Source organism: Monopterus albus, unplaced genomic scaffold, assembly GCF_001952655.1.
Source record: "Monopterus albus unplaced genomic scaffold, M_albus_1.0 scaffold60.1, whole genome shotgun sequence".
Classification (NCBI taxonomy): Eukaryota; Metazoa; Chordata; class Actinopteri; order Synbranchiformes; family Synbranchidae; genus Monopterus; species Monopterus albus.
In genome coordinates this window covers 850191-878077 of record NW_018127940.1, presented here as the reverse complement: position 1 = coordinate 878077, position 27887 = coordinate 850191, and the positions used below count along the sequence as shown (strand labels likewise).

At 39.4% G+C, this 27887-nt stretch overlaps 1 protein-coding gene across 11 annotated transcripts in view; it reads right to left on the bottom strand.

The window, feature by feature from the left end:
• adgrb3 (adhesion G protein-coupled receptor B3) overlaps nucleotides 1-27887 on the bottom strand; it is a 114919-nt gene continuing 87032 nt past the window's right edge. For 5 of the 11 annotated variants that reach the window (XM_020603105.1, XM_020603104.1, XM_020603110.1 and 2 more), the window contains 15 exons: nucleotides 21006-21132; nucleotides 19840-19943; nucleotides 19578-19680; nucleotides 11651-11801; nucleotides 9778-9847; nucleotides 9310-9376; nucleotides 8010-8113; nucleotides 7587-7685; nucleotides 7110-7281; nucleotides 6685-6780; nucleotides 5515-5554; nucleotides 3443-4122; nucleotides 3261-3296; nucleotides 2290-2394; nucleotides 1-1077 (listed from right to left, as the gene is read on the bottom strand). In XM_020603105.1, coding sequence (XP_020458761.1) covers nucleotides 832-1077; nucleotides 2290-2394; nucleotides 3261-3296; nucleotides 3443-4122; nucleotides 5515-5554; nucleotides 6685-6780; nucleotides 7110-7281; nucleotides 7587-7685; nucleotides 8010-8113; nucleotides 9310-9376; nucleotides 9778-9847; nucleotides 11651-11801; nucleotides 19578-19680; nucleotides 19840-19943; nucleotides 21006-21132 — 2200 coding nt within the window. In that variant the 3' untranslated portion in view covers nucleotides 1-831. The remainder of the gene's footprint in view (nucleotides 1078-2289; nucleotides 2395-3260; nucleotides 3297-3442; nucleotides 4123-5514; nucleotides 5555-6684; nucleotides 6781-7109; nucleotides 7282-7586; nucleotides 7686-8009; nucleotides 8114-9309; nucleotides 9377-9777; nucleotides 9848-11650; nucleotides 11802-19577; nucleotides 19681-19839; nucleotides 19944-21005; nucleotides 21133-27887) is intronic. The other 6 variants (XM_020603106.1, XM_020603107.1, XM_020603108.1 and 3 more) reach the window with 6 other exon arrangements.

Here is a 27887-nt window from a genome sequence, read left to right as displayed (position 1 = left end):
TACGAACATATTTCCTCTTTTATTTACATTCCTTTTCAAATGTTAACATTTTTCGCTATAACTTTTGATCAGGTTGGCATTTTTTTCTCATTAAAATAAACTGGCACAAGTAAAACATATGTAGACAAAAGTTTATTTACACCATACAACATTTTGTTTTTAAATATTTTATACAGAGCTGCAGATGAGAGAGCTTGCTGGGATCCTTCAAGCAGATTCTGCAGTATTAAAGTTGTGAAATATATTATTTATATAAAAGTGAGTATTATCTTTATTGCATTTAAAGCAATGAAGAATGTAGCTTGACAAACATTCATTTTAATATGACAGAAAAAATCCTCTTTGCCTCCCATGTTTTATATTATAAAGTAAAAAGTGTAGTAATGGCCAAACAGACTGTTATAAACTTTTTAAAAACCTGCATAAATATATACATTGTGCTCCCGGGTCCAGTTTTATGAAATCAAAACTAGACCCAATGAAGCTGGGACGACATGGCATGTCATTTGCTTTGTGAGGTTTCATCTAGAGAGATCACCCTTTTTTTTAGCCAATTCCTCAACAGATAATTTGAAACACGTGATGGTAAATATTGTACACCAGGCTGCTCCACACTAAGTACACTAGTGAGAATACAAAAAGTAACACTGATGTTTTTTCCCTTTTTTCTTTTTTCTCTCTCCTCAGTCCTTGTATTGGCACATAATGTCCCTGCCACACTCGTATTATCCAGATATGTATGCCAAGGCTGTTAGAAAAGTCTGTTGCTTTATTCAGTGCAAAATAATCCCTTTTCTCCTCCTTTCCTTTAGTTTGCATTTTCCCCTTCTTCTAGACCTCGGTTTGGAAGTCTCCCTCCTGGACATCTAAGGGTAAGTTGACACACTTTTCCCACTCTGCTGGCGTCATCTCCAGTGAGTCCTTGGTGTCAGATTCTAGTACATTCATAGTGGCGTAATTCTGGTACTCACAGGCTGGATTGTAGCTCTCCCATGGGTTCTTGTTTGGCATTGCCTTGTCCTGTGAACATGGCCATTGGGGTGCGATATTAGTGGCATGACATCCTCTGCAGCTAAACTTTATAACAAAAAAAAACAAAAAAAAGAGACTTTTTCCTGTGAAATCATTTCATTCAAAAGGGTTTATATGAATTTCCACAAAATGCTATTCAAAAATAATGGATTAATGCTGTGGAAAGCATCAAATAACAAAAGATAATGGCAGTGTATTAAATGTGAACATGCTTACACTGTTATAATGGAGTCATATCCCCACACTCAGAAACTGGTGCACAATGTGTGAGCCATTCATCTGAATACGCTCTCACTGACAGTCCCAAAGATACTATTGCAAATAAGGAAGAGATGCTGCTCCCAGTGGGGGAATATAAATACTAATGTCTGCAACAAGCTGTGCAGTAGATTCATTTGGGGAAAAAAAGGAAAGGGGAGCAAGAATATACTGTAGCTATAGTTTTCTATACAAAAGAACTTGCACTGGTAACTAAGCAACGGTCCTCAAATTACATTGGTGCTGTAGGGATGATTGAAATGTGAGTGAAAAAGGATTACATGAAGCCAAAAGGCTGCTGCGTCGCTGACACTGTCAAATAGTCTAGCTGTGTTTTCACCAGCCCAATTTCTATTTATTGCATTCACTACAGAAAACATTGCTGCTTGTCTGAGAGAGATGGATAAAGCTTGACATCCCCATTATCTACAGCTCCAGCCAGGTGTGGAGACAGATGGTAGGATGTTTGATTTGCAGCAAGGTCGGGAAGAATACTTATATTTGGCCTGACTTCTAGATCCAATGTGACAGAGTAGTAAACCCCCACCCCCACCCCAACAGACACACAGTTGCATTAAGAGAATAGCAAACGTAATGTAATATTTGTATTGATGTTGATAGATTAAATAATCTGCCATGCATTAATGGAAAAAACAATGGGGTTGCTAAGTAGATAAATGTGCATGTAAATAAAAGTGCATTCATGGCCTTGCACTGGAATGGATGCACTCTACTGCAACAAGATTAACTAAGGTCTTTCTTCCTGAGACTGGCCTTATAGAGAAAATGCTTCAGTGGTTTTAAGGGGCAGCCCCCCTCACTCACCCCCTGCCAGCTGATGATAGGCCCACTAGCAACAGGAAGGTTTCACCTCCACATGAAAACTTTAGCTACATAGCTGCTCATTTGCACAATCACACACTAAGTGTCCTGCACCAAAATTGGATGTTGCTCTCTTTAACTGGCTGACGGCCACCCCCCTGGTTTCCTGTTACTCACCATGCTGCCCATATTTGGTATATCTCGAAATCGGTCCAGGGTTTGAAATTTCTGATTCAGTTCCTGGAACAGCTCCATGTGTCTTTTCCTGGTGTGCATGACTTTCTGCAATGGCAAGGGTTTTTTCTTTGGTATTGACAGCCAATAATTGAAATGCATCTTCCTCTCCACCCCCTCCAACTCGATCAATTTGTTAGTGTCATGGTAGTTTACTCATAGGCCAGATCTGAAACAAATCTACTTGTCTCTGCATATATACAAGGCACTGCCAAAATAAAGGAAACACCAAGATAATTAAAGTTAGGGTGATAGGATGCTGAAAGCCTCAACGATTTAATTTGCAGTGGCTGGAGTATCTGGAATACGCATAAATCTTCAGTGACAGATTGCCTCATTTCAAGTTTATTAGCATAAAGGAAATCCTTATAATCAAACCCTAGAAGAAATCTTCCATTTTAAGAGTTGGTGTGCATATGAGCTGAAACAAAATGCACCCAATGCCAAAATACTGTAGCTGCCCCATGTTTCCTTTACTTTGAAAGTGTGGACTATATATATGCAGTAAAGCCTGATTGAACAATGCAAAAGAAATGCTAAAACCTGTCAAAGGGGGTTTTGACTATGTGTTTGCAAGCCAATATAATCATCGTTGAAACCAGTGGTAAAATCAGATGTGAAATGTGCAAATGACTTTAAAAGCATAAATTTTGAAAATTAACATATAGCTAATGGATGTAGGAGATGGAGGAGGACAAAATGTAGATGAGAACTGTTGCCCTGTTTGTCAGTTGACAGCCTTGCTTTTACCCTAACTACGCAGCATGTCAATAAATCTTGTCGAGTCAAGGCTGTGTAACTCCAATAAACTTAAGAGGCACTAGTAAATCAAATGACAAACACAACTGCAAAACATGGCTTTTCTCTGCATTAAAAAAGCTAGTTGCATGTGCTATGGAACTTTTTCTACATACCTCAAAGTCCAGATCAGAATACCGGGACTTTCGTCTCTGTGAAAATAAAACATGAGGCATTAAGTCATCAGCTTAAGAATATATGTACATTAATAACCATGTATAGTATGATTTAACGCATGTGGTGAAGTGTTTATTGTAGCTCTGTATCCTCTGCATATTATCCACATGAACATATGTACCTCTAAGGAGCTCATAGATATTGTAGACCCTGTCTCACTCCTAGAAAGCCCTGCAGTTTCCTCCATCTCAGCGAGGAAGTTCTTAACAGCCGTGCGAGGTTCAAAGGGCAGGTTTTGCATCTGCTCGGGAGCACTAGGATACTGCTGCTCCAGGTTCACATTCATGTGGTCCATGCCTGATGGGCTGATGTTGAAATCAGGACTCATCTTGTAATGCATCAGCCTCTCGTGTGGCAGTGTATTCATAGTGATGTTCATCTTGCTGTCATCTTTCAGGAGGGTGGGCATGTTAACCGACCCTGACACCGCTGCTGCGGAGGCACGGGGCATGACTATGTAGTCTGTCTCCATCATCTGACCCTGCACCGAGTGGCCCTCCATGTCATGGCCACCCATGTCTTGTTCGCTCTGGCGCATGGCATCATCGGTACACAGGTAAACAGTGCGCCGCATATCTGCATTGCTGTCAGCCATGCACTGCTCCTTCAGCTCACCCACTCCCATCGGCATGTGCAGAGCTGAAGGCTGCTGGATAATCACTTTGGAGATGATGTTGCCAGGCAACGTGGAGTAGTTGAGGCCCTCGGGGGCCTTCTCATCCTCCTCATCATTGAGAGAAATGCGAGAGAGGGTGCCTGTTATGGTGGCGGCACGACAAGAACCCATGTCTTTGTGGAGTGCTGCAGGGCAGAGGGATATGAGAATTAGTTGAAATTTCACCGCAATGAAAGTTGTGTCACAGTTTGTCTGAGATTATCCAGCATATGACCAGAAGAACAAGACAAGTCAATATGCACCAATTCTCAGGATTTAATACAAAAGAGGGAGAACTACAGTGACAGGACAAATAGCTGTGACTCAACAGCAGATACCAGCCTTACTAGAGGATATTATAATAAATAAGCCATCATGCTTTATTCTCCCTGCCTTACAGTACTGTAGCATCCTAATCCTAATTTAGTGGTTGGTGAAGACATTGTAATGCTCCAGATATTATAAGAAACAGCAGCTAGCTATTTAGAAAAACCTTCTAGTCATAAAAACACCACTGTCCTCCCCACTGAGAATTTTTGCCACATGAATAAATTATGCTGCCTGAAAGAAATGCCTGCAAGGAGGTTACAAGGACAACAAATAAAATCAAATACTCGCCTTTTCATTTGAATTCAATGCGCAGTGTGGACATGTGGAAAGCAGTCTGGTATTCATACTGCATAATTTCTCTGATCAAAGTTTATACATTTCTTTTATAAGGCGACACTACAGAATATTAGCTCTGCAGCTGACAGTAATCCCTTTGGGCAAACTCCATGAGCCCACAAAGTAATCTACAAAGTGCATTTCCTTCAGACTGCAGCTCCACTTCAGTCTGAATTTGGTCATGATTTATAAATGACACCTGTCTGCTCTGCCGTTTTGTATCTAGTATGTCCACTTTAGCTTTACAAGACTGCACAGCATGAAATAATATGCGTCAGAAGAGCCAGACAGTCCTTTTTTGTCTCTTAACAAGATGTGTTTCTGAGAGCTCTGAATAATGTTCACTGGTTTGGAAGGGATTGGAGAAAGACAAGGGTATGTACAAGTTGCCGCCACAGGTTACTGCATATGTGGTACAACTTTCCACAGTCTCAATTTCAAGATACGTTTATTAAATCTACTGACAGAACAGCTGTAGATACAGGAATCAGGAAGAAATATTTTCTTCCCACTAGGATGAATTAAGCATTAGATGAAGAAAATTCTCCCCAAATCATACACATAGCACCTGCGTACCCACTCTATGATAGCATCACATTATTTAAAAACCTAATTACAGAGCGTGACTTCTGAAAGATGCGAAAAGCTGATGCTGTTCACATTTGTTACTGTAAAACCAACAAATGAAGTGAATATCCAGCAGCTCCCATTTTATACTGTTTTGTACTTAGATTAAAGTCCATGTTTTGGTAACTGTGAAAATACTCCTCTGGGGATTGGTCGTTATGTAACCTGAGCTATTTTTTACAAACCTCTTTTGAATTTTTTACATGCAAGAAGAAGAAGCTTGTTAATATCTATCTGTTCTTTACCTGATCGGCAGGCGATGTCTACATCTTTCTCAAAGTCCGTCTGTAGATAAAAGACATTCAAATGGTCAGTAGTGCTGAAGATAAAGCCTCTTCTACTGTATATTGTTTATAGAGTATCAGAATCATGTTCATTTGTAAAAGCCAGCTGCACATTTCACAATCCTGTATATCATATTATCGTATGATAATTACTGATGCATCGTCGTGTACATCACATTTAATGTCGCAGCTGGTAAAGGAGGAGCTAGTTTTAACTAGCTTATATATGAATTACAGCTTTTTCCACCACAGATCAATGAGGTCTTCTAATTATACTGTATTTTTTGTATTAATCTAGTTCTGAAAAGTAACTAGTAAATAAAGTTATAAAATAAAAGTAGTGGTCAAAAGTACAATATTTGCTTCTAAACTTTAGTGAAGTCAAAGTATGAAGTAACAGAAAATGAAAATATTCAAGTAAAAGCGCAGATAACTCACAAAAGAACAGTAGCTGAGTAAATGTACTTAGTTACTTGCCACCACAGAATATATCAATAAAGTGTGCATTGAAAAAAATGCTAGTTCACCAGCTGTGAAGTGTTTTGTGCTCACTGCTAATGACTGTAATGAACCAGGGGGTCGTGACACCATTCTGCTATCGTGAAAACGGTTTCACTCTGATGGGTATTAGAATACTAATGACAGATCATTGCTGTGATGTGCCAGTGGCGGCATCGTGCTAGATGAAGAGACCGGTGTCCCATTTCAAAGGCCATGCAGGGAACAGTCCTCTATTACCCTGTGAGGGGAAATGAGAGGGACGCACTGCAAACATGGGCACTAGGTTCACTCAAACAGAAATAACGGAATGGGCTTAGGGCCTAAGAAAACCAAAGGGAACTAATGCCATTTATCAAAGGGCCAAGTGTCTACTTTGCATGTAATTGCAGCTTTGCTAAAGTGTTGTGTGGCAAATTATAAACCTATGAGAAGCAATGCCTCATGTTTTACAGTTCATATTATACAGAATAATAAAGAATTAAAAAAAAAACTCCATGAGCACAAGTTAAATTAAGGACGATGTATAACAAGGGGGTGTGCTTTTGTATTATAAATAACCAGGGTACACAGAGTCTGCTTAAATTATAGAGGATGCAGTGGTTACAGATAACAGAGGGTAACTGTGCCTACCATTATCTGAGCATGCCCATTAGGGAAGGTTCCTGTTGCATCACCACTGATTGGGTCTTGGCAGTTTCTGAGCCGACATCTGAAAGCATCTTGGACCTAAGGAGAGAGGGAATCAGTTTTTTATCAGGTGCACAATGGCTGCATTTCTTTAATGAAGCCACTGTTATTGTCATTAGGTCTTTTCAGATCTCAAACAATGCAGCATTTTACTTGAGAAAGTGTTACAATGTCTATTTCTGATTTTGATAAATTGATGTTTAGGATCTTATAAGGTGGTTAAGCCCTGGAGCTAAAACACGCCCAGTTTTTATTAATGACTGAGCCAATCTACCCCTGCAACATAAAAAAACTGAATCAAGTAACAGACATCCAAATCTCCAAATAAACAAAGCTCACGGGTGAAACAAAAATGACTTATACTCTACCTCTCTCCGTAGGATACAGTGCACCATCACAATGACAAAACCCTGCAGTGAGTCAAAGACAGCAAAGAGGATCTGAAAGAGGATGGAGCGCTTGTCTGTCATGGCAAGCACTGCTGACATCCAGGTTAAGGCCAGCAGAGGTAGGACAACGCAGGAACTCCACAGGGATGCCCTGACAGAGGAGAGGAACCATTGTGTAGAGGAAATAAAAGCAAGCTACTTGGTGTATATAACACAGGTCTGGAGTGCTGAGTAATGTCTCCATCAGGGCCTTTTTTTACTCCTCTTTACCTGAGCTTTAATGTGTTTTTAACACTTACTTTAAATTAAGCCTGTAACATTGTATGTTTACAATAACAGATATTGCTATACAACTGATCTGCTGTGGGGAATAAACTGTAGAGGTGGACACTCCGTACACACAGAGACTCCCTGCAGCATCGTCTTATTGATTCAGAGACACTGGCAGGCACTTACATTGCATTGCTAGCCGTAGTTGCTGATAAAGCAGTTGTTGATACAACACCACATTTGGCACATTTGAGAGTTAATCCTGTATGTGGCTCACTCATCTGTCTGTGGGACATAGAGACAACAACGTGACAAACAACGCTAACAGCTGCTACCCCGGCTTTAAATTCTCCCTGTCATATTAGCAACAGTAGAAGCAGCCAACATGTGGGTGTTTTAATGATTTTCATCTTGGACTGATTCTGCCAAAGAAACAGGAAGCCATGTTGTTCCCGAGAGAAATCTGACCTCTTTATATTTATGCCTTGAATTTCCTTTCAACAGCAAGAAAAAGAGGTCTAAATCTCCATATGTACATAAAAAAGTCAAAGCATATTTTGCATGAAGTAAAGAATATAAATGTTTAGAAGAAAAAAAACTGGTACTAACAAGGATGTGCTGTCATACCCTGCTCGATGCTTCAGCTTCTTGTCCAGAATGCCATCTCTGGACACTAGTTTATTAAACACCAAGATTCCAATCACCATGTTGACCTGCCAGTAGAAAGGGAACAGGATTATTACCTTTTCAGAAAAAATCTATTGCAGCAGTATTATTTCAGACCCAAGTATATTGTTGAGCTCCACTGCTTAACAGTCGCCATAGGTAGTCAGTGATTGATGTCATTATCCTGCGGGTGTTTTATGATGATTTTCCATACAGACTGAGACATGACCTCTAGCTTCTGTCTCATCTCGGTGACATTTCAGCCAGTGGATGAGGCATGCCCTGCACGCTCATCTCACGACAAAAGCCTTAAGCAAAGATCTGCCTGACAAGAAACACTTGTCTTCTCAAAGGCACCTTCTCCTATTATTAGCAGCGCCTACACTAACAGAAGACTGAAGGAGATTTACAGTAGATGAATAAAAAATTCTTTAAAACATTAGGCTAAAGTCTATTTCAGATCCCTCTAGCTGAGATAAAGAGCTCATTAAGTATTTATACAAATACATTAGGCTAAGATTTCATTCATCAAGATTTACACAAGACATTTGATTATGATGTTACAGCATCAATACAATGATAACAGCAGTATGGTGTTCATTCTCACTGCAGAATTTTCGTTTTCCTCTGAGATTCGCCACAAATGACACCCACAGAACAGCAAGTCTTTGTCTATCTGGTGCTCACACTAACATGAAAAAATGTCTCGGTATTTTATGTTCTCTGTCCCACTGACACAGTGTTAGTGATTTGCATAATCACTTTTTAGAATTTTCTCTATACAAACATGTAAATATATGATAATAGCTAAAAATGCTGCAGTATATTAGATTTTGAGCAAATCTAATGCATAAAAACCATTGTGGTAAATGACAAGGAATTGGTTGAGAACATTCTTTTGATTCTGAAGTGCTGGCGTGTTCCTTAAATCATTTAACTGAGGTTTAACAGAGTGCAGTCGTACCACATTGATACTGTACCATCACTGAGACTACATTATGCTTCGTGTGTGCATCTTGTTTGAAAACAAACTGCAATTTATTATTATTATTATTGTGATATCACTTAAACTGTATATTACATACACACAGATTAAGGTGTGCAGAATAAACACACGCAAATTATTCTGATTCCTCAATATCTGGCTGTTTCTTGTGACATTTTTCTTTGTAGTAAATCTTCAATCCACTTGTACTCTCATCACATAGAAATAAAAACTGGCCACGTGATAACTGAAATTTACCAGAACAACAGCAGCTGCAGGTCCAACGAAGGCATACAGGAGCCCACCCTCCAAAGACAGCCAACAGCTGCAGGGAAGAAAAAAAAATAAAAACATTTAGCTCTCACCAAGACATTAACATGCAAGTTAATGGTGCATACACCAGCATGCAATTGTATTTCCCTCAATTGTCAGGGGAGATGTGCCATATGCTGTAACTCTATTTCAAAAGTTTCACAGGGTAATAAAATGCTAAAGAGATTTTAAGCAGTGTTTATGCGCTTGGTATCCAGCAGGGACACAACTCAGATGAAATTGGGGTCTTGCTGTGCTATTCTGAAATTTGATTGGGTTCATGGGACTTTTTTATGGCACTATTTAGGATAAGTAAGCCACTGCAGAAGCACTTGATCATGACTCTCAAGTGTTAGCATGAACCTACTGCATTGTGTGCTGAATAATAAATGCAGACAATGAAGGCAAACTTACTATAAGGGTGTCCCGTAGCCCTTTGTTTTGGTGAATCCCATTGAAACTGCAACCACTAAAGCTGGTAATCCTTAAAAAAAAAAAAACAACAAAACAACAACAATCAATAGTTATTTGAGTGGTTCTATTTGCTTGTCGCAACGGAGAACATAAACCCAATTCAGTGCAGAGAAAGTCAGCATCTCCGCCTTCCAGTCATTAAACAAATTCACTCCATAAAAGCTACAGGCTATACAATCATCTGAGAACATATGAGCAACTAAATTCATGTAAATATTTCAATCAACAGTATTTCATTAAGTGGCAGAGGAAAGCAGACTGTACTGACAAAATGGCAGCAGTGCATCAAGTCCAGAGAAACCACATGGTGAAATTTCATCAATCTACGGTAAGAAAATTCACCACCCACCTTTAAAATGAACATGTTTTTTCTTTTCCATACAGATCCTCATTATAGATGGGTGTAATGTATTTGGGCCTTACAACTGTGTATTCAGAATATTAACACTTTTTCTCTCTGAGCAGAGCAAGCAGCTGCTATTGATGTAATCAGTTTCCTAGAGGCATGAGGCGAAGACCCTGCAGCCATCCAGCGCCTCTCAGCAGTGCTGGAGAGCTAAAGTGCCGAGTGTACACAAGCATGTCATAAATCACCTGGTGGAGACGCTGCACTTCAAACAGGCTGAATTAAGAGACAACAGGTACTGCAGGCTGCACGTCACTTAGGAAATCAGCTTGGAAAATGTTTTTGTCTTTTCTTTGAATACAGGTGATAATCTGTAGAGGACTAGAGTAATTTAGCTTTCAAGTAAAACCAGCATTTATATAATGTGTTTTTGCTGTCATACAACAAAGCACTGACTGTCCTATTCATGACCAATTGTCTGTTGTGTGTGTGTTTTGTTTTTGTTTTTGTTTTTTATCTATGTGATTGTAGAAGAACCTTTGTCCATTTTTTTGCAGCAAGCAGTAGCACTGCAATGACTAAGAGAGCCTTGTTTGTTGCTAGGTAACAAGAAGAACGAGTGTGGGCTCTCATAATCAAATTGATTTTTTTTTCCTAAGGAGAGATTTCTAGTACTGTCTAAGATAGGACGAGGATTCATATTAACATTTATCAAATGAAGAACCATTTGAAATCTTTACAATTTTGATCCAGATATTATGCTTCCTGGTGTTTATTGACGCATATATAGTAATTTGCTACTATATATATCGAGAGAGAGAGAGGAAGAGAGAGAAATGGATAGATAGATAGATAGATAGATAGATAGATGCTATGATGTGATGTTCAAGTGCAGGGATCATACTGAGGTAGGAACCCAGACTGATTAAAATCTATCGCAGTATAAATTATAAATACATTATATTGTATGCTATGATGCATTTTTTCTGATTGATGTTACCTTAGAATATGCACAGTGCTCTCAAACAGCTCCTACACAAACCAAGCTTGAGATATGGATTCAGTACATTTTAGCTTTGCAAACCTTTCACTCTCCTGAACTCTGTTTCTGAGGGTTTCAGATAAAATGCATTCTGCTGCAGTGTAAATGCTCAGCTCACATCCTCTGTATCAGACATAAGGTCATTGCAGCCGGCTATGGGAGAGGTGCACCAGTCTGTCTCTCCCCCCCCCCACCACCACTGCTCAAGGCTGGGCCATTTACCCAGCCCTCAGAGAGTCTGACTGGAGCACAAAAGTATCACAATAAAGAGCCTGATAGCATGAAGATCTGGCTGCTCCACAGAGGGGAAGGGAGCAGCAGACAGAAAAGACTTACAGTCGGCAAGATACCCCGAGAGAAAATGGCAGCTGCAAGGTATTATGGGAAATAATGGAGAGGTTTAAGGAGACATAGTGTTTACTTACCCCAGCCCAGACACAGAAAGCGCTTGCGTATGAGCCTGGTCCGAACCTTTCCTGTCACTGCCATGTAGGACTGCCAGGCCTCTGTGAGGACCCAGCAGAACGATGCCAGGAAGAAGAAGTGCAGGAAGGCTGTTGTCATGATGCAAACGCCCTGTTGATACAAGAACAAAGGAACAGAAATGTTCACTATGGGTTAAACCAGAATTGTGGTGGAACATAACTACTATAAGTACACTTATTCAAGTACTACATTTAAGTACAATTTTGAGGTATCAGAACTTTGAGTATTTTCATTTTCTGCTGCTTCATAGTTTGACTTCACTACATTTTAGAGGCAAATATTGTACTTTTTACTCACATTTATTTTATAACCTCACCTACCAGTTACTTTTTTGCAAAATCAAACAAAACAAAAAACAAAGCAGACAGTAAAATTCACAAGCTACCCAGCAGTAATTCACATTAGAATAATCTGGTTAAAACTAACTCCCCTTTTAACCAGCTGCACCATTTTAAATGCAATTAAGACAATAATGTGTCAATAATTAAAATCTAATAATGTGATATACATTAAAGTTAAATGTGCCATTCTGCATAATGAGTATTTTTACTTCTAGTATTTTAAGTAAGTTTTGATGCTAATACTTTTGCACTTTTACTTAAATAACATTGGGAATGCAAGACATGTAACAGAGTATTTTTACAGTGTTGTATTGCTACTTTTACTTTAGTAAAGGATCTGAGTATTTCTTCCATCACTGAACCAGAGTACTACATAAAAAAACTGCATATCAAAAACAAATGAAGACTCCATCAGATTTCACAAATAGAGATTCTTGTAAAGCAAGAGGTTCCCTTTGGATATAGTACATCAATTATAGTGATAGTTCTTTATTTCCTTGAAGTATTCTTTTAGCGCCAACAGCATTTGCCTGTCTAGACCGTCCAATGAAGTCCCATCCTGTTCAGTGAATGAAACAAAGCATCAGTTTGAACTGCAGCAACAGAGGTGGCAATAGTAGTAAAGATCAGAGCCAAGCTAGCTGACACAGAAAGAAACGGAGGAGCATTTGTCTGCGCTAACCCTCATTAATATGCTGGGGTTCCCACCTGGAGGCATGTGAGCCAAGGTCAACTGTTTCACACAGACAGGAGGGGAACAAACCACAACATTGTGTAAATGATACAGAAAGCAGACACTGGAGGCAACAGATTGCAATCAGGCTTGAAGTAGCGGCACTTTTGAGCTTCATTAGCTTGTCTGTCTTTGTTCCAAGAAAAGGCATGTCCAAATGAGATTGTTTACAAGAGGATTAGACATAAAGAAGTATCCTTAAGAATCTTGTCATTGCATGCTGACATTTATAAGCGAGACGAGCTTAAGCTTTTTTTCAGTTCAGACGGTTTTGCAGTGTGAAGCTGTGGTGATCTGAGTGGTACTGCACAAAGAGGGAAAGATGGAAGTGTATCATCTCATCCCAGGGCATCGGCACCACACTGTGAGATCTCCCATACGCTTAAGCTCCCCACTGAGAAAAGCACACGAAATCCATCCATCTCCTGTAGTGTTCTCGGGGTTCAAACGACAATAATCCAGCAACACCTCATGCATGAAAAGTGGGAGATTCTGTTCACCTACATCTACAATGAATAAGAAGTACCTGAAATATGGAATCTTGTTGGATGCTTTCAGGTATAGTATGGACTGAAAGTTCATCTATGAAGTTTTTAATGACCAACTTTAAAGGATATCAGTGTAAAATAATTGGCCTGTAAAATTTAATGACCCTGCCTACTTGATAGGATACATTAAATATATACAGTAATTTTCTGGTGCAACGTGGCAGCAACATAATATACAAGCAGCAGTGTCAGATTAATAGTGCATTAAACCTATATTTGAACTAAAACTTCTCACTTTGTGTAACACGAGTCATCGCAGATTCTGCTTGGTCAGTTCAACATGTACTAATTTCACCAAACCTAGATGCAGAAAGCATCCGCTGGGAATAGATGTAATTGAGGCAACATTAATGGTGAGAGCTATGTCAGCAAGAGGCTGTGAGTCGGTTTTGGCAGATTCACGCTGTTATAAAAGTTAAAAGATCAGCAGTGTGCTCCTTTAGAGAACAAACACATTTTTTTTTAATTCTTATCTGCCACAATCTTTATGGTGTACTGTGAGTCAACTTCGTATGTTATCAGTAGATTGTAAAAGGAAATGTTAAGTACATCTGTACAGCTTCATAAATTGGGGAGAAGTCATGTCTCATGTTAAATCATTTTTATTTATAATACTAATATGAATAGTGTTCAGTAAACTGTATGGGTGGCAGGAAAACAGTTCAGCTTTAGTAAAACACTTATTTGATTTACATCACTTTAAAGTTGCTAATGCTGCATAGATGAAAGTATCAAAGCAATGCATCAACTCAAAGCGTATGAAGCTCCCATGACACACAGCCACCTGCCCAAGTGGTAATTACAGGTGCACACAGCTGCTCTTTGTAGGAATTGCACACACACACAAACACATACACGTTCTATGCTATAAATTTTTGTTTAATATGTATTATTTACTGTGCTATATCACAGCTACCTGTATGTATGTTAGCATACTGCTGTGATGTACATAGTTATTATTGAAGGAATCAAGGAGGAAAGGGTTATATACTGTAAAACTAAAGCAGTTTTACATACTGATTTAGCAGTGAAGGAGGCTGTAGGGGAAGGGCACCTCATGTAGGTCAGTCATATACAGCAGCTATACTGTCTGTAGACTTACATCTAAAGCTAATTCTAGTATTGCTGTGACTCATGTTCTGTCCAAGTTGCTGAAAATAGAGCCTGCCTTGTTTCCTGGAAACAGGTCATATGCAACCATTATGTTTCATGGTTCACTTGGGCGTCTATCACATCCAGCCTCATTAGTCCTAATAATAAAAACTGTACATTAAAAGAGAGAGAAAGGTACATTAAAGGAACACTGATAGCAACGGTTGGACATAGCAGTCATAAAAAACGAGGTTGAAACCCAGAGTTCACATTGCCCTTTAGAAAGGCAAATGCTGAGAGATGTTGAGCACACTATGTCAGTATCCATGGAAACTGAGGAACTGAGGAAGGGACCACATTAAAACATCGCAGTGCTGATAGACATGACGGTAATGGTAGGGGGTGATGGGCTGTACTTCAAGCCAACTCAGTAACATTAGTTTGAGGTCAAGGCAGGAAATTTGAAGAATTTCTTACCACAGCCTGACTAAAGTCTGACATGAAGGTCTGGGATGAGCCTAAACACTCTCTGAGACATTAGCAACTGGAAGCCTAGTACACTCAGAAGGCAATGAGAGGCCACTAGAATGAAAAATGGAGCAAAGACATGTTGTTAAGGTTAAACATAAAAGGGGATATCAGTTTTTATAGTGAGGCTACGAACACCCTCTTCAAAATTGGATTGAACTAATGTTGACTTGGTGATTAAAAAGCTCCAGGCATTATATTTGGCAATCACTAGTCACTATTTCTTTGTTTTGCTCTATTTATTGATTCCTTGACTGGCTGTATAAAAACACAGCAAACTTTTTTACCATTGTTGCAGTAATTACAATTACTTACACTCTTCCGCGTTAGTCCTGTGCAGAATCTGAACCAGACCATAAAACATTACTTTCATCTTCGCAACCATTGTGAATCAGTGTGGGAGGAGGAGGCTGGTTGTTATTTTGACTGAAGCACTCTCCTTTTGAATCAGGCAAGAGGTTCCCCAGTGCTTTATACAGTGGGTAGTTGGGTCGAGGACATTAACAACTCCAAACAACAGCGTGGTGGCGGCGGCGGCGGTGGCAAAGTGTTGTTGAACCACAGAGAAACACTGAACAAAATGCATCAACTTCAAATTCCAACTTCTACTCCTCGTTCTCTGGGCGCACCTCACACCAACCTGAAGAGAACTCCTATTTCTGACACTTCTATGTTTGCCTACTTTATTTCAATACACAGTAGAACACTCTTAAGGCACTACAAAGCATGTAGCACTGAGCTGTATGTTGATTTGACCTGTTTCTCTACACCAGTCTTTTAGTGGCAAAGTCTAACCTTTGACGAAAAGGCAATGATAACTCAAATTCCTTTTTTCTGCACCTTGCTATGATGGAGGTCAAGCGTTTGTTTCATTTTTAGATGTGTATTTTTTCTTGAAACCACTTGGTATAAAACAAAACAAATAAGATTTTATTCTTTGTTTTCTTAAACTTCATCAATAATTTTCAGATCAGTAAAAGCTAGTTTTTTAATGACTTCATAGAGGCTCAACAATTTTCTGGTGACGTGTTTATTGTCTTAGTGAAAAGACAGGTTGACTCATAGGAGACCTTGACCCCCCCAATCACTAAATGTATTTTATATAGGATGAAGATTTTACAGAAGTGTTGACTCCAAGATTCTCTAATTCTACAACCCAATGGAAAGGCCACCAATGTTTGCTTTTCTTCATTATTTGTCTCATTTCTATCAACCAAGACGAACAACAGAGGACAAACGAAAAGACAGGCAAAGGTGGCTCACTGACTTCCTGCTCCCAGAGGAAACCTCAGCAAAGAGATGATTTCTATTAGACAATGTGCAACTGAATTCACAAACAGTGGAGCCAATTATATGCACTTCTTACAAGAGATGGAGGAAAAACAAGTGAGGCAGTGTCAGGCAGCATGGCAATTAAACCCACACAGGGGCTATGTTTTCTCCTCTTGCTGGCCTACCACTCCGACGTTGGGTTCTACAGTATGTCTGATCAAATAGATGAAATATTTCTCAAATATTATCACTACAGGAAGGTCAGAATCAAGACAGAACAAAGGAATGATAGTAATACAAGTCACTGCCCTGGAAGTTTTATTCATCGCAGCAGGGAGACTGACAAGACAAATAGAGCTTCCTAACTTGACTGGACAACAACAATATATTTTACTACTGGAGATAATAGGACTCAGAAGAACTGGCTTGTTTCAAGGTGTCCAATTAAAGCTTAAAAATGGGCTCCAGGGGCATGAGATATGAATGGAAAACAATCAGATTTGAACAACTTATAATACAATCTAAATAAGCCTGGATTAGGCATCATGGGAGTGAGGACATTTTTTTATATTTCATTTTTATGATTGAAATATTATAATGTGTTCTTTTTTTGTATATCTACATACAAATGATAAATAATAACATTTAACTTGATTTGCATACTTTCTTGCTCACTAAGACCAGAAATAAACACGACTTTGGAGGCTTTAGAACTGTAGGATTTCATAATTAAACCTGCATTAATTGATTTTTGGTCACTTGGAGGTAAAGCAACAAGCGATCAACATAGTACAAATATAGCAACAGTTCCCTCATTATACATCTGTGACACCTGATGAATATAAGTCTAATATTCACTCTCCCTTTGTCTCTTTTAAAGGTCTCCACCCCACTCCTGAGAGAAAAATATGTGTTTAATGTGTCTACACACTTTCCCAGATAGTCGCTAACTCACTTGGCTGTCATTTGGTGCCGGGGCATGTAGCAGGTATGCTTTTTCAGTGTGAACAGGTACCTGCTGCTGCTGGAAACAAGATCAATGACAGCCATGAGTGAAACCAGAAAAAAAGTTGCTATAAAAACCAAAACAAGGACCTGAGAGACACAAAAATGTTCCATAACACTTCGAAGAACTACAGAGTTAGGTGACGCTTCACTGTGGGCTCATCACTGTAGGTGGCCTCTTTTACTTCACACGTAATTTGGCTCTTTGTTAAAAATGTTAAGCTTTAATGAGTGTAGCTTTTATGTTTGGTGTCAATAACAATCTTGGCCAATTATGAACAAATGAGTCAGTGTTGATTTAATTTGGTTCTCTGAGTCAGTCAAGGTAGTTTGTCGAGTCACTCGGAGAAGCTGAGCTGACGTCTTCAGTATGTAAGCTGAAAACCACAGAATATTTGTGCAAATACCCTATTAGATGCATGACAAGAGAGTATTCCATTTTAGGCGGTGGTCGTCATAATCAAGACAAAAGACGAGTGAAGCCCTGATTTACTCTGATAAGGCTTCAAATCAGCCCATCTTTAAAAACGTCCTAAAGATTTGTGCATTTGTAGTCTTGGCTGCTACTGCATGCCAGATAGCCCATGTAAGGGCCAGCAAGGAAGCAAATGAACTTATCATGTGTGGTTATTGTTTTTATTTTAAATTTTATGAGATTGAAATGGACTGTATAACAGTATTTACCAGTTCAATTAGTACATTTTGTTCATATTTAATATTTAGTGTTACCAGGAACCAGACACTGTACATTTACAGAACACACCTCAAAGATCTTTTCTTGTCATTCATTCCTTCATTATTCATGATTCAATTTTCATCAAACATAGGAAAAATTAATAAGAGGAAGTGTTTTGATTTATGAGTAGGGTCTACTCCAGTATGAGCCCCAACTGCTGCTACAACCCATCTGCTCCCCAGAATAATCACACCTATAAGCACAGTGTAAGTAGCCATGCTGTGCAGCACCAGCAGATCCATTTCTAATGATGGAATACCCTCACGGGCTGACATGTTTGCAAGCATATAAGGATGTCCAAATGTTAAAATACTGGCTTGTTAATGAGCCACAAAATAAAAACATCAAAGTATTAATGAAACATAAGAAGAGAGAAAAACAAAACCGTTGTTCATTGCAAAAGCTAAAGGTATACTGGGAGTACTGTTGTACCATAACATGTCTGTAATCGGGCTATGTGTCATTCTGTAGTGTTGCCAAATGACGGAGAAGGGCATCTGTGTGGGCGGCTTGTAAATCCCAACTATGGTTGCCAAACAATCTTTTACATTAGCCACTTGTTTACAGGCCAGTCAGGAAGCTGGAGAGGGGAAGTGATACAAATATAGTGGAGGCAGTCCTTTAAGCAGTTTCCTTTTGAATCCTGCTGAGTTTATATGAACTTCAGCTCTCACCGATATCTAAACAAAATCCATTTCATATCTTCCTGTGACAGCGCCGAGACAGTTCAGTGATGCATATTACACAGAAAATGTAAGTACAAGAGTTGTGTTTATCCAGCCTTTGAGATGCACTTTACAGTCACCATTACAGGATCCTTTGAGGGACGGCATCATAATAATTTCATTAGTCCATGATTGACAGATGAACCATGTCTCCTGGTGAGCATCACATCTCCCCGTCTACTCCTGCACTGTCGAATCTCCTTAATCTCCAAACTACTTTGACTTGTTAATGTCTGCAGTGCTTCACACTTGAAACCCATCAATAAAACTAGCACCAGTAGTTCATCTTAAACGTGATTTGACTGTCTGTTTTTGGTTCATTGTTTTTCTTCCCTTCATGGATTCACACTTTTATTTGAAATGAAATGAAAGGTCATCACTGTGTCAGTGCTAACAGACTGGGGTTGTCTTAGGTTTACCAGAGGACAATGGTCTTAAGCTAAAGCACAGTAGAGATACCGTATATAAAGGCATTAGAAGCACTTTGTTTTACTTTTGCTTGAAATATGAGAGACTACTTACAGCAAAACACAAATAATTAAAAAGTCATTTGCTAGTAAAAGGCTCTAATCTGTAATATTCTTCTCTCTCAATAACACAGGTAACATCTGGCATTCAAAAGGCCCTGTTTTGTAGATTAAACATCTGGTGACTGAAGAATTAAATGTACTATTGATTCATATTGGTGCTTATATTTTAAATTTCTGTATCTCAAAGTAATGCCCACCTAAGCCCAGAGCGCTCTATTCAGTCTAAATAAAGCCACAGTGAGGTGTCACTTGGAACTTTCCACCATTATCCTGAGGTAAATTATTTGACAAATAGAGCTGGACTGCCCCACTACGTACAGTAAACTGTGCTGAATAAACCTTTAGATTAGACTTACCGCATTGTGGGTCTGTGTTTGTCCAACAAGGATCAGTATGTTGGAGCAGATTATAGATAAGCAGAAGTTCAGCAGAATGATGGATCGTTCAGAGCGAATATATCTACAAGAGAATGATAAAAGTGTTTCTTCAGTGCATAGCTGGATGTTCAGTTAGAAAGTCTTGACCGTTATCAGATGATTAAACTGATAAGACGTTATAAATGCCCAAACATAACCACTGAAATTATTCATCATCATGTGGCTGAAGTGTCACAGTTACCTCCATAGCACAGCGTAGATCACTGCCAGTGTGATCAAGGCCAGACAAGACAGACCGCAGCCAATTATCAGTGTCACAGACGGGACCCCTGAGTACTCCATGGTCTGTGGAGGAGACAAGGCACAAGACAAACCAGTCAGTGGGAGGTTGCATGTGGTTCATGCAGGACAGTAAATATTTATTGTTGGCCAGAGAGGGAACCAATCAAAACAACCACCACCGCTCTGAATAGTCCACAGTGAGTTCATTAACATACTGTGAGGTGCATGTGTGGGCTTGAAGGTTGTTTAGATACATGGCAAACCTTTCCATCTATATGTATGCTATTGCAGCTGGAGATGATATTACAGAACAATGTCAGCTAAAGCAAAGACACTGGAATCTAGGCTCAGTATTTATTCTGATTTATTTATTTATTTTGCATCACATCAAGAGCTGACCAATCGCAGGCCTGTAATCCGGCACATGCTGTTCACTAATGTGGTTTCACACAAACTCACCCCAGTCATGAGTGAATTGTTACTAAAAATACACTTTTATGGACAAATTAACATTTGCCATTCTACTGCTGAGTGCTTCAGGCCTGAGAGCCAAGAAGGCATCATTTCTTTGTGTTATTCTTGTTATCAGTTTATTGCGTGTGCTAATACAGAGGCCAGTCTGAAAGCAATCTGTGTTCTCAGTGTTAATTACTCATCTTCTCAACAGATTACAGGCTTCTGTTTCCTTTACAGTAGCCTAATTTCAGCATGAGAACATGATCTTACCTACAGAATCTGGTGTCAGTAAAACAACAACAACAAAATCTTAAATTTGACAACTTTTATTTTTCTCCCTGATCATAACGTGCATTTGATTGAGAAGAAGAGACACTGACCCACAAGCATCAGCATGCACACACCCTCCCTCGTGCACGCGCACACACAGAGTTATCTAAATCTGCGCGCAAGATAGAAAATATCCCCCACAATCGCCCTTTGCTGCTGGATTACTGTTTAACGGGATTAACACACCGAAGATTCAATTTCCATTCGCACCCACCCACTCACACTCACTCACACACTCACACTCACACACACACACACACACACACACGCAGGTAGCGGTTCCCCGTTGCATTAGCGTATAAGAGCCCACACTAAATAACAAATCAATAGCCTACTTACTATTTCTCTTGGTTGCTGAGCCAAAATGGCGAAGGTAGACACACGATCACACAAGCATTTTGTATGGGATGCATCTGTAAGCACCGTTTTACATCCTTTTGTGGACCAGGCTCCCCAAGAATCGTTCCTGCAAGAAGAAGGCAATTAGAGGTTTAATTTCAGCGGTGGCACGACTTTCGGAGACTTGTCGACATCGTTTCGAGGTTTTATTAAATAACTCATTTAAATCGAGATCTATAGACCCGTGTGGACTGTTAGATTCAAAAAAAGCGAACTGACACATCGACACGGTTCTTGTGTAGCTACAAGCAGCATTCCAGCTGGAGCAGATAGAGGCACGGAGGAGGGGGAGGACGCACGGAGCTGTCCAAGCAGACCGGTGCTGATTTATTCGCTATAGGCACACAAATAATAACTGGTAACACAAAATCCATTATACCCTCGTAATGCTTAGAGATATGAGCGTTTCATATTTACCTGCATGTCTTTCTGCGTGATTTTCTATTCCTCTAGATATTTTCCAAACGACTGTATTCCCTCCCCCCCCCTTTTCCTCTCAATGCTCCTATCTTTTTCCTTTTCGGTTGATTTTTTTCTCCTCGGTTGTTTTAATTAGCGGCTTTTGAATGCTTCCTAAGGGGGATTTTCACCCTGGAAACGGCGGACAGCGTCAGATTGATACTCTGTTCCTCTCTGCTGGCGTGAGAGGGGGAGGCTGATACAATGAAAGAAGAAACGCACGCTGTCGCAGGATCTGTGTATTCGCCTGCAAGTCTAATGATGTGACTGGAATAAATGATGTTTTTGGAGTTTTCCTGAAGATCATTTTAGACGAAAGTAATCACTCCACGGTGTGAAGGGCTTTGCAAAAAAGACCGCAGAAGTAATAACACCCCATGGAAGCAGCGCGAATGGTTGCAGCCAGTCCCCACTTCACACCCAGAGTAGGTGAAATTAAAGGAGCGTCTCTTTTCCATTTGTCACTCGACCCCCGCTCATTTCCAATATTCAGGAAAATCATCCCCACTGATTAAATAACCGTTGATAAAACTTTATTGATACAAAAAAAAAAAAAAAAAAAAAAAAACGAACACAACTGTGCTCAGAGCGCAGTGTTTTCCAAAACGGTTAGATTCGTGTCCCAAAAGCTAAAGCAAACACCTGGCTGTCTTTTAACTCTACAGTAGCATCTCACTCATGTCATGACAAAGGTATCACAACATTTTATACCACTGTGAGATAATACAGAACATGCTGACTGTTCATCGGTGTGCCAAGTGCTGTGTGAGGCAAACCTGCTATGTCATTTGATCAATAAGAAAATGTGTTATTTGTGGGCGGGCCTGTGGAGCCAGTTGCAAAATTCCAACCAAGGCCAACTACTAATCTGGGCTTTCTGTATACAGTAATAAAATAATAAAAGAACCTTCATCTTCCCCTCATCTCTTCTCTTCTTAACTGGGTTGGAAATATTTTGTGCAAACAGCTACCGAGCCTCTGGTGCAAGACGCAATAATGATTCTGTTTCACTTATTGTACACTCACCTTGAGAAACCAAAGACTGGTGCTAAGATTGTATTTGTGGATTTTTCATCCACTTTAATACTGTTCAGCTCAGTATTTTACCAGATATATTGGCTAGTGGACTTTCATTTGAAGCTGGCTTGATTTCATGGATTGTTGACTTGCTGTAGAATCCAGCGGGTCAGAGTAGGTACATCACTTTCTGACAAAAGGATTGCTTGCACAGGGTCCCCTGCTGATTTAAATTTTCAAGGATTTCTCGATGGCTTCATAAAGGATGGTTCAAACACTGACATTTTGTGATAATAAATGAAAGTAAAGTCTCTGGGGAGTCTCTCAAACAGGCCCTTATACAGTGGGTGCAACACTAGTGAATAATATGAAAAAAGACAGTCTAAACCTTTACTAATGACTTGAGTGGCACAGTAGCATTTGAAATGTTCTAAGACACTTTAAGATAACACATGTTCTTTCAGCTAAATGCCAAAATGAGCACATGTAAAGACAACATGTCTGGTAGTCATCGGGGGGCCAAAACTGAGGCATCTGGGTGCAATGAAGACCCCAGTTTACTGGAGTATGTTCACCAATCACTGACAAAAGCCATGTTGCTGACAGTAACCCTGAGCACTTTAAAGGGCTGAAGGACTTAATTTTTTCTGTGGATACAACTTCCTTAACAGAACACTGTGCAAAATAAAACCTCACTCAAAGTCCTGTTTGTTGCAGCTTTTCATCAGCGGAGGTGTGTGACGGTTCTGTGAGCTTCCCCCTTTAAAGCAAAGGTTAATGTTGCTTTCAGCCACCCTGAACAATTGCCTTGAACCATGTATAAGCCTGGTAAGAAGTGTGGAAGGTTTCTGCGGCTCCTGGGGAGGTTGTTTTGTGTATAGTCACAGATAGAAGACAACATTTTAATGGGGCTTGGGATAGAAAACAGTAGTGCAGGTTTTTGGCTGTTTGAGGTCATTCCTGTAGGACAGAATAGTTGGGCCATGATGAAGTCACTGGGTGACCAACAGGCATAACACCCTTCACACAACTGCCCACCTGAGATCACCCTTTGAAAGATGGTTGTTGCATTCGGAAGCCAACCCACTCTCCAGTGCACAATTTCTTGTGATGTGATAGCTTGATAGCATGTGTGATGCCTCTACTTCTCGATAACTTTAGGATGAATTCACCACTCCCCCGGTGAGGACTCAATCCTCGACATGATCTGTTTCTAACTTTTGACTTGCTAGATGTTTGCTTCTCTTTTGTGCCAATGAGAGGAGCTGACAGGAGAACATGCCTGACTGGGGATTTATGTTTGATGTGTTGTCTGACCTTATCAGGGCTTAGTGGCCCTGGAATATAAAATGTCCCCCAAAGAAAGTGTCAGCCTTGATGTTAACCACAGTGAGACTGACATTCATCACATTCCCTTTGTTGACCGCTTTCCATCTTTGACTTAAAACTTCCAGTATTGAAATTTGTGACAGACTTTGAACAAGCTCTGGTGTGAACACATTTAGGTGTCAAGATGCAAGATAAGTAACAGAGTGACATAAAAAGTTGACAAAGTTTTTAATATTTACAACATCTTCTGTGCCTTGATGAAATGGAGATATAGACAGTTGCACAAAACTTCAGTTAGATCTGTATTGCTGCTGAATTTTGATAGATTCAGCTCCTCTTGCCACATGTCTTATTTCTAAACCCCCAACTTATCCAAACATCCAAGCAGGGCACTTCAGAACCAGTGAAGCTTTGTAACCTCATGGTTGTTCAGTTCAGCAAAATGGTGCAGTTCTAAATACTAAATAACCAAGCTGCAGGGTTTTTTTCACCATGTTAGTGCTTTTAGCCTTGCTATCCAAAAACATCTTTAAATTCTTTGCATGCCCACATTAGATTAGCCAGCGCTGGGCTAGGGGATTAAAGAGCACCTGAAGCAATGCACTTTAGGCAGTTTTATAGTCTTGAAAACTGACACATAATGACAGGCAGAGGAGGGAGAAGGCAATGCTGGGAAATTATTCCATCCATTTTTGATCTCTTGATGAGGGACAATTTATATCAGCATGTGGGTCACACTGTGTGTGTTCACTGAATGAAGAGAAAAGAAAAATGCAGCAAAAAATCCCGAGTGGGACAAAACCCTCAAATAGAGTTTGACAAGCACCTGCTATTAGTAAGAACGTGAATTACTCTACAGGTACAAACAAAGTGAAGGTGTCACCTACTAATTGGCCCATTATGTCTATTACCGTTGTAGTGAGTTGACTTTCAATATTCATTTTAGCTAAACTCTTGCCACATAAATTGTAAGATATTTAAATCTACTGTATGTTAGGACAAGTAAAGCAATGTAAACACATCAATGAAGGCGAACAGAATGACATCAGTCAGAACTGCTCATTTCATGTAGCACCACTGAGTCATCACAGCACCATGCACTCACACTGTACAGTACTTCATGTACTACCTCAGGCTGTACATGTGGTTTAACCCAACTCACATTCTGTGCTCACTCACACATCAACACAACCATAGCTGTTGTCAGCTAATGCACAGTTAGCATCCTCAGCAGTCTATCATGAGTCTCTGCAGGAGCAAAGCTTAGAATTACTGCAAACATTGCCCACATTGTTACTTCTGCTTGCCGACATCCTTTTACAGAATACAGGCATCACTGCAAAGTGCACAGAGGTCGCACACAAAACCAGAGGTGGTTTAATTTCACTACAAATGAATACACCAAAAACAAAGAATGCAATTGTATCACCGCTATCTTCTCCCGCTCTGCAGCATAGATAGTGTCCATTCAAAACCAACCTAAAAACAACAATAAATCTTCCACACATGGGTGACCAAGGGTGTCTCTGTGCAGCGAACGTGTCTGTTTGATGGTCTGTGATGTAAAAAAGTTTGACGACTGCTGATGTCAAGGTAGGAAACCTCAAGAGGACACATGACAACATTAGCAAGAAGGATCTCAAAATCAAATACAAATTTAACTGAAAGATAAAGCAGGAAATGTGAATGTTGAGCTTTAAATAATACTGTATATCCCCTGCTGTATCTACTATTTACTTGTCAAACCTCTTAGATTGCTTTAAATGTAAGTACATTGAAATGATCAGAGTGAATATAGATCATATTACGGGCATGACTGCAAAAGATCTGCATCTTAGCTTCAAATGTGATGCCACATAAAGTAATTCACCACCATCAGTGTATAAGGTTTCTCCATTTCAAAGCCAGATGTGTTAATGGTACATTACTGTTTCCAGGTGATAGAGAACCAGATCTTGTAGTAGAGGTTTCTCTTTGTTCATAAGCTTTGCCTCAGATGGCAGCATTTGGTGTGGCCTGCTTGGCTCAAATCCAGGATCTGCAGATGTTTGTCTAACCTGAAGCTGTGACATGTGAATGAATAATAGATTTTGAATGCACCTGAAGTGGATTGTTTCTGGTATATTCATGGTATTACCTGTACCCTCTACCATCATTCTGTCATTGTCCACTTGTTTTAGATGTATTTGTTCACTATTTAGTACTTGTGATATTAACAGTTGCAGTTAAATCCACCAATAAACAATTTGTCTACCACTTTTTTAAAATTAAATCTTTTAGGTTGTTATTTCCACAAAGCAAAATCATGATATTGAATAGAAACTGCTCAACTTTAAAAAGGAAGAAATATTGAATTCTGTGGTTTGGGTCTCAGCACATCATGTCCAACTGCAGTTATGGCAAATGATTCAAACATGTTTGTCCATAAAGACTGCAATCTGTTTGGTCATGCTGCACTGTAAAAGGAAATAACATTTTACACTAACAAGGGCATCGCAGTAAAAATATAATTTATTACCTTCAGAAGTGCTTTACGGGGGCAGCAAAAAGATTAAACAAGGGGAAATAAATCTTAAAAGTAAAAAAAAAGGTGTGATAAAAGCTGCAGTCGGTAAAAATACTGTGTGCTTTAATGATGATTTAAAGACAGGTCAAGATGCCATAAATCCTGATGTGGCAAGTGGGTTTCAGGACCTACTACTAAGTCTTTACTTATAAAGGTTTTCTCCTTCAGTTTAATGTAAGACTGTTGGGTAATCAAAGAAACGGTGCTGAAACATTTATGATTAAAAACTCAGAAAGACGCTCATATGGGCTTTCCATGCAGGGGATTTTAAAAGCACGTGCCAAAAGGCTAGAACTACGCTGTAATGTCTGTAAATTTTCTTTTTCTGCAGGTTTAGTGGCACTTTGGAACAACTAAGGAGCAAGAATTTATAGCAGTGATTACAGTGCTCCAAATTCAATTAATTAATCTTTCCAAAGTATATAAAGAAAGATAAGTTTTAAGGCAGGGTAAAAAGTAATATTTATATCTGAACACAAGATTACTGGGTTGTATCTCATATTTTTCCCTTGGCACAGTGGTGAGATATTGGTAATTTCAGACTTGTTTGATAGCTGAAAATACTGACATTTGGAAGAGTAATAAAACTGAATGCATCTGACCTGTTTACACTTGGTGCTGTGTGGAGCTGCAGACATAAAAAGTAAATGGAAAAAAAAAACAGATATGGGCTCTCTAGATGCTCCACTGTTTTATTTTCCACACCTTATGGAAAGCTTCATATCAGTGTCTTTATTTATATATTTATTTGATCTTTACTACATGTATTTCCCTTACTACTCACTGAGCTAGCCAGGTGCAACAGATCATCCTACAGTTTTCTGGGTTACACAAACAATCAAAACATGTCAGTTCCAAGAAATGCCCAATTAAACCAATAATAACAGTTCTGACAGTGAGTAATTCTGCTTATTTTACTTGCAAAGTGTTAAATTAAGATTGCTTATGAACTAAACAGCTTGTCGAGAGTAATTTCTTTTTCAGGATTTAAAATATTAAAATAGTGAAATGTAGTTAAGTTGAAGGATAAACATTAAACTGGAGCTCAGAACTGGTGAGAAAGTACTGGGCATTCATTGTTTTTCTGAATTATTTGACTAGCTTACTACTAACTGAAGCCTTGAGTCAATAGGAAATACCAAAAATAAAATCAACAGAAGCTCTTATTATCTCTCTTATTGCTCCTGGTCTCCCATTTTTAAATATTTATATAACGAGCACAGAAAGCCACAAAGCAAATGAAGAATGCATGGACATCAAACTACAGTTGTGTAGTGATGAACAGCCTGTTCTCTTCTTACAACTGGCCTCGCTGTCGCTTACATAAACAGACAAATTGCAGCACTTTTCCCTTGGCATTGTCACATAAGACTATTTATGCCTCAGGTTTCCGACCCTGTGGGGAAAGGAAAGCGGCAGAGGGGTGCGGCGGCCGGCGCTTGGCTATTGCA